Source organism: Schistocerca americana, chromosome 2 (genome assembly GCF_021461395.2).
Source record: "Schistocerca americana isolate TAMUIC-IGC-003095 chromosome 2, iqSchAmer2.1, whole genome shotgun sequence".
NCBI lineage: Eukaryota > Metazoa > Arthropoda > Insecta > Orthoptera > Acrididae > Schistocerca > Schistocerca americana.
This window is the reverse complement of record NC_060120.1, coordinates 174,155,516-174,167,948: the sequence shown is the minus strand read 5'-3', so window position 1 is coordinate 174,167,948 and position 12,433 is coordinate 174,155,516. Positions and strand designations below refer to the sequence as shown.

The 12,433-nt window shown below is 42.8% G+C and overlaps 1 protein-coding gene across 1 annotated transcript in view; it reads right to left on the bottom strand.

Annotated features, from left to right (window-relative positions):
• LOC124593852 (voltage-dependent T-type calcium channel subunit alpha-1G-like) overlaps nucleotides 1–12,433 on the bottom strand; it is a 324,472-nt gene that overhangs the window by 138,458 nt on the left and 173,581 nt on the right. The window contains exon 4 of the mRNA XM_047132199.1: nucleotides 9,466–9,637. Coding sequence (XP_046988155.1) covers nucleotides 9,466–9,637 — 172 coding nt within the window. The remainder of the gene's footprint in view (nucleotides 1–9,465; nucleotides 9,638–12,433) is intronic.

Sequence of the window (12,433 nt, the reverse complement as noted above, 5' to 3'; positions counted from 1 at the left end):
GTATTATAAAATTTGTGAATTACTTATTAACTATTATAATTATCCTTCATTATTTCTGTGGATTTAAGAAACATGTGACAGCTAATTTCAGGTTAACAAATAAAACACACTCTGCACTTGACAAAATGAATGGAAGATTTCGTAGATACTAACAACATTGGAAAATTCAATTTTCAACATTCCTGAAATCAATGTTAGTTTAAGGAAACAAAGCCAATTTTAAACACACATAGTTTGAAGTTGCATTTTGATGAGAAACTAATAGCTGCTTATAAATGTAACGTAAATCTGCACAATATTAAAAATTACTTTTTCTGCCGATGTTATACTTCAGACAAAATGTACTGATTTATTTAAAAGCGTGTGATATGGCATGAGTGTATATTTATTATTATGTATGTAAGAACTACATATTACATATATATTGCACAGATTAATACTTGAGAGATGATCCGATATTGAAACTTAGTGAAATGAATAGGTAGAACATTTAAAGCATAGAAGCAGAAGCAACATTTCAGCAAAAACACTGACAAAGGCTTGAAGTCAAGCAGATAGCAGGAAACAATAAATCAAGCTGAGTGCACTAATATTTTTTGTCTTATTATGTGATCAACGCAAGCGATGTTTCTGAATATTGTTTTAGGTAACAGTCTGGAATAACTGCAATATGCAAAATATGTCCACTACTGAATATCTTACAACGCAGTATTTTAATAAAATTTATTTACCTGATAGATGAATTTTAGTGGTTAATAACATTACTCAGTTTGCTAGTCCATTTTTGCATAGACTGTCATATTAACAACTGAAAAAATAATGCGAACGGCAAAAACAACATGAATATTCTCACCAATGCTCCACACGTTATCTGTCTCTTATTTTTCGACCGTACTACACGCAAACAAACATTGATAATTCGTAATGTGGACATTGTTAGCGTGTTTGTTAGAGCAGAATCACTTGGAGGAAGGAACAAATTCAGCGCGTTTTGTACCCACGAGCTTCATCAAATTCTAAAGCGACGTCTCTTGTTAAAAAGTGATGAGCACGATGCATGGCATCCAGTTCGATGCATATTTCAGGCACTCTCCTAGTCGATCGATTTGTGGATTTTCGCAAAATTTCTCTGTCTGTCTATCTGTCTCTCTCTCTCTCTCTCTCTCGCTGACTGGAAAAGGCTAGGTAATTTATTTTAGTTCACACAGTTTCACTGTGTCTGTGGAACATAGAGTAGTACAGTAAATGGTAATAAAGTGATTACCGGAACCTTCACTGCACATAACCACGCAAAATGTGTACTTCTAACACTTGCATCTATAATCTACAAATCAAGTCTGATATTGTACTTAATCAGTCTTTTGTTCATTGAATTTAAATGAAAAATCTCCTGAATAGAAGCTCTGTTTCAATTGAAGGCGAACTGAAGCAGTCTATAATATTGTTGTTTCAGTTATTGCTGGGAGTACAAACAGGCTTGAAGAAACAGTGTTCGACCGGTGATACATTACAGGATGCTGCAGTCGGACGTTAGTAACATGGTGGAGGTAAGAGTTCAATTTACGTGGGTCATAAATTATTTGAAATTGGTTTTTGCTATGTGTAATGCAGTTCATTTTTTACTCGAGACTCCTTTAGAATTGATTTTGATGTTTATTCGTAAACTACTGGATGCAACAAAGCATGTTAAGACATAATTATTAATTTTGCATCACAATGAACGGCATGGCCTTCTCCAACTAATTTGGTGGAGCCAGCGAGAACCTTGATTGAAAAAAAAAGTTCTTTTTCATCTACTTACAACCCTAAAACATAATGTTTTCATTCTTTTTGGTGCGGCAGAGGGGTCATAAAGTTTAAGGCAGGTAACGTATTACAAACACGGCAACTGTGGTGTCACATTCGAGAACACGTGAATCAGCAGCAGGAATTTTTAAACCAAATTTATTTTCAAATGACTACGTAACTAGGTGGAACTTAAAAAAAGTAATTTCTTTCATTTAGAAAGAAGTGATGGAAGCCGGATGTGTAACTGTTGTGGTTCACTCTGGAGATATAACGTTCCTGTGCAACAGCTCCCCCTGGGAAGTAAAGCTACGAGTTTTCTGCTACGAAAGACGGGCATCGCTGATCTATATATTAAGGAATTTTATGGCCTTTGAGCGTAACTGTTTTACTACATGCTAACCCCAATTCGTAAATAAACACCGCAACTGCTGTTCTGTAGAGTTCTTTATTGGTAATAACGGAGACGTAAAAAATGAGAGAGAGCGAGAGACAGAATTACAGGTAATATTTCCAAGAGGCTTTGAAAGAGATGCATTACTTAGGAGGTCTATACAAAAGAGAACGTCCGTTAATTAAAAGGTATCTGTTAATGGTGAATAGGTAATCCCGGTAGGATAAGCTAACTGAAACGTACCTGGTAATGAACTGTACATAAGAGAACTCCCTTTTCAGAGTATGTCACTTTAAACGTTATCAGCCAGTATATGGACAGGTATCACCTGATAATGTTCTAAGCATGTAACCAATAACGCACTGTACGGAATAGCAGCTGATGTGTTGATTTACGAGGTTATAATTTTGAAATTTGTATATCGGACTTTTGGAGCAAAATTCGGCATGTGGCAAGTGATATTAGGAATTCATTGTTAAAGGTGCATGCTGTACTAAGGCGTAACAGAAGAGAACGGCCAACTTTTCAGGGCTTATTATTCACACATTTAAAGAAAATATGTATTGCATGTATGTGGATCTGGAAATTTCCACTTTTTCCTACAGCCCTTCATAGTATTTTAATCATGGGAGGGCCGGCCGCGGTGGCCGTGCGGTTCTACGCGCTCCAGTCCGGAGCCGCGCTGCTGCTACAGTCGCAGGTTCGAATCCTGCCTCGGGCATGGGTGTGTGTGATGTCCTTAGGTTAGTTAGGTTTAAGTAGTTCTAAGTTCTAGGGGACTGATGACCACAGCAGTTGAGTCCCATAGTGCTCAGAGCCATTTGAACCATTTGAATCATGGGAGGCACATAGAAAGGGAGCGTACGCAGTACATAAACGTTTCAAGTTCCTTCTTTGTTATATCGGTTTAAGTTAATTGTAAATACCATGAGTCTCTAAGTGGCAGATTCAGCGCCAGGTGGTTAGGAAAGGGTAGCCGGAATTTTTCGTCTTCGCTTTCTCCACGCCTGAGCCAGTAATTTGTGGAGGCGTTTGGAAGTTCTGGTTCGGACTGCGAAACAGTAGAGATTACGTACTCCAGGGAGTCGTCAGCACACCAGAGATTAAGTGTGACTGTGGGTTGATTCAAGCGTTTATGGTAGCAGTAGCAGTGGGGATTTTGTACAGTTCATGTAAGAAAGCGTTATGTGGTATGCTGGTACGTTCATTTTCTGACGATTATGACTGATGTATTATTAAGAGTGTAGGATGGAAATAAAGCATTTACGAACCGATGAGCATATATTTCATTTTATGATAATGAATTAAGGATGGGTTCACTTTTTTGCTAGTACACAAATTATTGTTTTGTTTTATCATCCAAAAATATCTCGCCACAGTTGTGGCATCCTGAGCGGTTTTTTCTAATTTTATTTTCCTGAAATACATACATAAAAATTATGGTTAGCTTGGGGAATGTGAAACATCAGATTTTATTGTTATTTCGATTGTATATGCACTTTACCTTTTATTTTACATTGTGTGTGTCCTGTAGCTGCCAACCAAAATCAGTCACATGTCTAAATTAGCACAACATTTCTTCTGCAAAGATGGGGGATGTTGGAAAATAGTCTGGATTGAATTTTGGTTTATTATGCAAGCTTTGAAATCTGTGCTCTGGTAAAATTCATAGCATATGCCTGTTTTTGGCTTTACCGTTGTACTATGTTGAGTGTTGTGTTTTATCGTTCTTACTTTTTGTAGTATTTGGCTAGTTCTGAGCTGTGACAAGCTCGTTTTTATGTACTAAACGTGTTATTCGGTAGTTGAGCTCAACCTGCGGACATCGGAAAAAGAATTGTGAAGCTTAGCTCCTGCGAACTATTTGCCATAGCATCAGCAAGAGCATCATATACGTAAATTTGTGCAGTGAAACGTGTGTCCACGCCACAGGAACATAACAACACGCAGTATTCACAAACAGGCCAAAGAAAACGTATGTAAACACTGTTAAAATACGAAATATAGCGTATGAATAACAAACGACAGGAAATAGTTCACCATAACTAAGCTTCACAGAACTTTTACCGATGTTCACAGGTTCAGCTCAGCTACACAAGAGCACATGTGTTACATTAAAACAAACTTGTCACAGCTCAGAACTAGCCAAACACTACATTGGTAAGGCCAAAAACGGGCATATGCTACGAATGTTCCCAGAACATACATTTTAAAGATTGGATAATAAACAAAAATTCAGTGCAGAAGCTTTTCCAACAACCCTCATGTTTTTAGATGATATGGTGTGCTAATTTAGACCTATGACTGACGTTGGTTGGCAGCCACAGGATATATACGAGGGTTGTTCGGAAAGTAAGGAACGATCGCTCGCGAGAAGGAAACTACAGTGAAAATCAAAACTGTTTTCTTTCCGCATTTAGCTACACCTTCCAGGCAGCTCCGAATTAGACATTTGTCGGAGTGTTATACCAAATTTCCAACACCATCGTCATAGAAGGCTTTCCGATAATTCTCTTCGCTGGTCTATAGCGCGTAGCCTTGCGCCCAAGTGTTGTCTTCGTATCCAGCGTTTCATGTTTCAGGACGAGCCAATTAGGGCTGTGTTGTGAGTGATCGAACACTTCCCATCGAGAAGGCTGCAGGAGCATCTTCACTACCCCTGCAGAGTGCGGCTGAGAATTGCCGTGAAGAAGGAAGTGCGTGGCAGTTGTGTTAGGTAGGCTGCATTCATTAAGGCGAAGCCTTTCAGCGGGCCCTTCTACTTGGCGGGAGATATTGTTGTTCTAGGCAGCTTTACTCGCTCACAACTGAAAAGAGCTGTTTGATGCGATCGACGGGCATACTAGAGACACTGATCAAAACCTCTGTGAAAAGTCTCTTCGGATTTTCACAGTGGTTTCCATTTCGCGACCGATTCTTCCTCACTTTCCGAATAGCCCTTGTACAATATAAAATAAATGATAAAATGGATATATAATTTAAATAACAACAAAATCTGAAGTATCATATTCCATAACCTAAACGTAGTCTGTATGTATGAGTTTCAGGAAAATAAAATAAAAGACCCACTGAGAATGCCACAACTATGGTGAAACATGTTTGGGTGATAAAAAAATAACAATTGTGTACTTGCAAGAAAAAGGCCCATTCTTTATTCATTGTTATTTGTCAGTAAGCACCAGAACTGAACTGAAGACTCTAATAAGATACTCTATTTTATCCTTACAAGTGCGAGGAACATGTCCCGAAAGTTTGATCGCTACATTTTGTTGCACAATTTATAGAAAAGAGATGCAAGTGAAGCTTGAACAAGGGGAAAACTAGATAATGTTCGGTGGGATAGCTATGAGTTTTACAGCCACAGGGGAAGTACAATCTGAAGAGCTCGAGTCTCGTTGTTTTATTGCTATCAGTCAATTCTTTGTATTAATTTTCTGTTTGTTCTGGTTTTATAAGCGTTTCGCAACGGGAATGGCATTACTGGGGAAGTACGAAAATGAGTGCTATCGAATATTTCTGATAAAACTACACTCCTGGAAATGGAAAAAAGAACACATTGACACCGGTGTGTCAGACCCACCATACTTGCTCCGCACACTGCGAGAGGGCTGTACAAGCAATGATCACACGCACGGCACAGCGGACACACCAGGAACCGCGGTGTTGGCCGTCGAATGGCGCTAGCTGCGCAGCATTTGTGCACCGCCGCCGTCAGTGTCAGCCAGTTTGCCGTGGCATACGGAGCTCCATCGCAGTCTTTAACACTGGTAGCATGCCGCGACAGCGTGGACGTGAACCGTATGTGCAGTTGACGGACTTTGAGCGAGGGCGTATAGTGGGCATGCGGGAGTCCGGGTGGACGTACCGCCGAATTGCTCAACACGTGGGGCGTGAGGTCTCCACAGTACATCGATGTTGTCGCCAGTGGTCGGCGGAAGGTGCACGTGCCCGTCGACCTGGGACCGGACCGCAGCGACGCACGGATGCACGCCAAGACCGTAGGATCCTACGCAGTGCCGTAGGGGACCGCACCGCCACTTCCCAGCAAATTAGGGACACTGTTGCTCCTGGGGTATCGGCGAGGACCATTCGCAACCGTCTCCATGAAGCTGGGCTACGGTCCCGCACACCGTTAGGCCGTCTTCCGCTCACGCCCCAACATCGTGCAGCCCGCCTCCAGTGGTGTCGCGACAGGCGTGAATGGAGGGACGAATGGAGACGTGTCGTCTTCAGCGATGAGAGTCGCATCTGCCTTGGTGCCAATGATGGTCGTATGCGTGTTTGGCCCCGTGCAGGTGGGCGCCACAATCAGGACTGCATACGACCGAGCACACAGGGCCAACACCCGGCATCATGGTGTGGGGAGCGATCTCCTACACTGGCCGTACACCACTGGTGATCGTCGAGGGGACACTGAATAGTGCACGGTACATCCAAACCGTCATCGAACCCATCGTTCTACCATTCCTAGACCGGCAAGGAAACTTGCTGTTCCAACAGGACAATGCACGTCCGCATGTATCCCGTGCCACCCAACGTGCTCTAGAAGGTGTAAGTCAACTACCCTGGCCAGCAAGATCTCCGGATCTGTCCCCCATTGAGCATGTTTGGGACTGGATGAAGCGTCGTCTCACGCGGTCTGCACGTCCAGCACGAACGCTGGTCCAACTGAGGCGCCAGGTGGAAATGGCATGGCAAGCCGTTCCACAGGACTACATCCAGCATCTCTACGATCGTCTCCATGGGAGAATAGCAGCCTGCATTGCTGCGAAAGGTGGATATACACTGTACTAGTGCCGACATTGTGCATGCTCTGTTGCCTGTGTCTATGTGCCTGTGGTTCTGTCAGTGTGATCATGTGATGTATCTGACCCCAGGAATGTGTCAATAAAGTTTCCCCTTCCTGGGACAATGAATTCACAGTGTTCTTTTTTCCATTTTTCAGGAGTGTTATCGTATTTGGTGCAGCTAGCGTACTACGAATGAGTCCTTTGTACCAAAGCAACTTGTGTTTTCAAGCATCGAGATCGACTGCAGAGCAAGGTGGCGGCTCAGTGACGCTTCAAATCTTTGTATGTGCATCCAGATTTAGGATTTCCGTGGTTTTTGCCATTGAGCGCACAGCCACGCAAATGCAACGGGCGGCTACCGCTGCAGAATAAGCCGTAACTGCAACGTAGTTCCGACGCGTTCCGCCAGCCGGCACTAGAGGCGTTTCCCCCTAAACATGAAAGCATCCGCGGAAACACACGCGCGCAACCCCTTTTTCCGACGCGGATGGTAATACGACGACATAACCATCCGCCAATCGGGTATCGCCAACGGCCGCCAATCCTCACGACAGAATCCACGGAGGAAGACTAGAGCGGCCGGGTTAAACAGCCGGCAGGAAAGGAAACAGGCGGATTTCGACCCGCCGCGGACCGCCTCCAGGAGGAAACATCGTCGCAGCCTGATCGACCATGTGCCCGTCTTCAATATGCCAGTCTTCGACCCGGAAGCGGTGCCCGTCTAACTGCTCGGCATCCGTTGGAGAGCATCGAGGCAGCACTACCAAGGCACGTAAAATCAGTTCAGTTATAAAAGTCAATTTTATTAAGGTTGTGTGTTCTACATCTACATACATACTCCGCAATCCACCATACGGTGCGTGGCGGAGGGCACCTCGTACCACAACTAGCATCTTCTCTCCCTGTTCCACTCCCAAACAGAACTAGGAAAAAATAACTGCCTAGATGCCTCTGTACGAGCCCTAATCACTCTTATCTTATCTTTGTGGTCTTTCCGCGAAATGTAAGTTGGCGGCAGTAAAATTGTACTGCAGTCAGCCTCAAATGCTGGTTCTCTAAATTTCCTCAGTAGCGATTCACGAAAAGAACGCCTCTTTTCCTCCAGAGACTCCCACCCAGTTCCTGAAGCATTTCCGTGATGATCAAACCTACCAGTAACAAATCTAGCAGCCCGCCGCTGAATTGCTTCTACGTCCTCCCTCAATCCGACCTGATAGGGATACCAAATGTTCGAACAGTACTCAAGAATAGGTCGTATTAGTGTTTTATATGCGGTCTCCTTTACAGATGAACCACATCTTCTCAAAATTCTACCAATGAGCCGAAGACGACTATCCGCCTTTCCCACAACTGCCATTACATGCTTGTCCCACTTTATATCGCTCTGCAATGTTACGCTCAAATATTTAATCGAAGTAACTGTGTCTAGCGCTACAATAACAATGGAGTGTTCAAACATTACGGGATTCTTTTTCCTATTCATCTGCATTAATTTACATTTATCTATATTTAGAGTTAGCTGCCATTCTTTACACCAATCACAAATTCTGTCCAAGTCATCTTGTATCCTCCTACAGTCACTCAACGACGACACCTTCCCGTACACCAGAGCATCATCAGCAAACAGCCGCACATTGCTATCCACCCTACCCAAAAGATCATTAATGTAGACAGAAAAGAACAGCGGACCTACCACACTTCCCTGGGGCACTCCAGATGATGCCCTCACCTCCGATGAACACTCACCATCGAGGACAACGTACCGGGTTCTATTACTTAAGAAGTCTTCGAGCCACTCACATACTTGGGAACCAATCCCATTTGCTCGTACCTTAGTTAAGAGTCTGCAGTGGGGCACCGAGTCAAACGCTTTCCGGAAGTCAAGGAATATGGCATCCGTCTGATACCCTTCATCTATGGTTCGCAAGATATCATGTGGAAAAAGGGGGAGTTGCGTTTCGCAAGAGCGATGCTTTCTAAACCCATCCTGATGCATGGACAGCAACTTCTCTGTGTCAAGGAAATTCATTTATTCGAACTGAGAATATGTTCAAGAATCCTGCAACAAACCGATTTTAAGGATATTGGTCTGTAATTTTGAGGATCCGTCCTTCTACCCTTCTTATAAACACGCGTTAGTAAATTTTTGGGCAAGAGAAAAGCCTTTTTATTTTCCAAAGAAGGTTATCTGGGAAAATTAAGTGGTGTCCTGGCTACACCTAATAAAGCAAATTTTATTATCACGTGGGTGTTGATCAGTGTATATAACAGTTTCCCTAAATCGTTTGGAGAGAGCATGGCCTTCTCCAGCCTTTGCCTGTCCGAGCCTGTGCTCCGTCTCTGATGACCTCGTCGTCGACGGGAAGTTAAATCTCAGTTTCTTACTTCTCCGTGTTTCTGAATGATAACAAGAAACATCGCTTACGCGTGACCACTGTGCAGGGGAAGTGTCTAGTCGTAGCGCAAGGCGGTGGGCGGCGCCGGCGGCGGACTCACTTGGGCAGCGTGACGTTCGGCGGAGTCTTGGGGAAGCAGCGCTGGCGCAGGATGCCCTGCCACAGCTGCACGCCCACGATGCCGAAGATGAAGAAGACGAAGAAGCACAGCAGCAGCACGTTCCCCAACATCGGCAGCGTGTCCAGCAGCAGCATCACCAGGATGCGCATGCCTGCCAACATCAGCACACCGGCGCCGTTACCACGTGACATGGCAACAGGCAATAAACTCACTCACCGGTCCTGTGTTTATAAATTAGTTAAACAAAAGTAATCTATAATCGTGAAAAAGGTAAATAACTTACAGAAATATTTGATACAGCACTGAATGCAATACATCTTCTAGATTTATTCCTGTCTAATACTGTCAGTTACTGACGTTCACGCTAGGTGACGTGCGCGAATGAGTCATCCAATAATCATCTGGAGTCGTATAATGGTGCAGAGCGTGCACAGAGTTATCTATTGTTTCAGGAATCCAAAGCCGCTGCTGTAGTTCAGAGACAACTCAGGACTAAATATCGCAAGCTACCACCACAGAGGCAAGTTGTTTTAGTTTGTATAATCGTTTCACCGAACCTGATGTGTACCACACAGGACGCTGGGTCAGGGTCGGCCAATAGTCACTGACGTAGCATTTGAACAAGCTCGGTGGTCATACATTCGTAGTCTGGGTAAATCAATGAGGCGTGCCAGCCTAGAACTGAATATGCCTAATGTTACAGAGTGGAAGGTATTACCGAAACACCTGTCATTCAAATCCTATGAGTTGGAACTATTGCAACCTTTAAGAGAAAGTGACAAAGAAAAACGAGCTGAATTTTGTGTAGAAATGTATAACAAAATACGGACTGTAAATTATTTTCTTAATAAAATTCCGTTCAGTTACGAAGCCACTTCCATACCCGTGGTAAAGTGAATCGGCATAATGTCCGGATACAGGATGAGCAGAAAATACGTCAAGTAATCTAACATGTATGAGACTCGCCTAAGATAAATATTTTGTGTCGAAAGACGTCAAAGTTTACGGTTCAGCTGTAACTGGCATGTCGTACGTGGACAAACTGAACATTATCTAATGCCTCAATTACAACAGAATTGATTTTCCAGTAAGGTGGTGCGCTACCACTTAATTGTCGTGAAATTGTAGCACATCTCCGTAGGAATGTGCCGACTTGGACTGGGCGTGGTGGAGCAATATTCTGGTCACCGCGAATACCTCATTTAACCCCAACGGACTCCTGTGTATGGGGCTACATTAAATATAAAATCTCTGTTCCTCCGCTTCCGGGTAACGTTGACGAACTGCGAAAACGATTAACACAATATTGGTATAATGGACGATCACCGTCGTTATTTGCAGTCTTGTGCACTATTTTCAGTGCAGTACACGTACAAGGCTAATAGGGACAAGAAACAAAACGCAATGACTCTATAATGAGTCGAATGACACCTTGGGTTCCTTCTACCAAAATAACCTCTCAAAGTTTTTACAGTGGCGTTCTGGTTCACCACATGTATGAGGCGTAACTTTTCAAAACATATAATGTCACAGAAAGCAAAATTTCCAGAAGTGGCGAAAAACATGTCACAAAAAATATTTTGTTTATTTCTTCGGACTTCAAACAAAATACTCAGCCAGAGTTGTTCATAAAAATGTATTTATTACAATTTTTTTTTACTTTCAAGATCTGAGGACTTTTGTGATGGACTAAATGTCGTTTCTTGTGTTCTATTGGACAATAAGCCTTTTGATGTAACCTAATGTGGACATAATGCATTTTGATTAGTTCAAATTTACACAGAATTGGTAAATACTCTGTATTTTTTTGAAAATTCACTTTTTCATACTCAATAAAGCACCTTAACACCAAAAGTAGAAACAAAAAATGAGTTTGCTTCGTTTCCAATGACAGTTTTCACATTATATTTCCAAAAACACGCTCGTCTTCTAAGAATCACAAACAGTATCTTGTGCAATAAAGTCATTACGTAGAAGGCTGATAATCTAGATGAAAAACTTAAGTAGCAGTACATCACTTTCTCTCCGATATTTCCCAAATCTGAGGTTTAATAGTTTTTCTCAAAAATGGTTGAAATGGCTCTGAGCACTATGCGACTTAACTTCTGAGGTCATCAGTCGCCTAGAACTTAAAGCTAATTAAACCTAATTAACCTAAGGACATCACACACATCCATGCCCGAGGCAGGATTCGAACCTGAGACCGTAGCGGTCGCGTGGCTCCAGACTGTAGCGCCTAGAACGGCTCGACAACACCGGCCGGCTGCACAAAGATGCTTTAATAATAAAAACCAGTCCCAACTGGTCATTGTTGATCACTTTAAAGGCTGTCTTCAGTTTACCAGTCTTATATTGTAGCAAATGTAGCTTGTTGTTGTTGTTGTTGTGGTCTTCAGTCCTGAGACTGGTTTGATGCAGCTCTCCATGCTACTCTATCCTGTGCAAGCTTCTTCATCACCCAGTAGTTACTGCAACCTACATCCTTCTGAATCTGCTTAGTGTATTCATCTCTTGGTCTCCCTCTACGATTTTTACCCTCCACGCTGCCCTCCAATGCTAAATTTGTGATCCCTTGATGCCTCAGAACATCTCCTAAAAACCGGTCCCTTCTTCTTGTCAAGTTGTGCCACAAACTCCTCTTCTCCCCAATTCTATTCAATACCTGCTCATTAGTTACTTGATCTACCCATCTAATCTTCAGCATTCTTCTGTAGCACCACATTTCGAAAGCTTCTATTCTCTTCTTGTCCAAACTATTTATCGTCCATGTTTCACTTCCATACATGACTACACTACATACAAATACTTTCAGCAACGACTTCCTGACACTTAAATCAATACTGGATGTTAACAAATTTCTCTTCTTCAGAAACGCTTTCCTTGCCATTGCCAGCCTACATTTTATATCCTGTCTACTTCGGCCATCATCAGTTATTTTTCTCCCCAA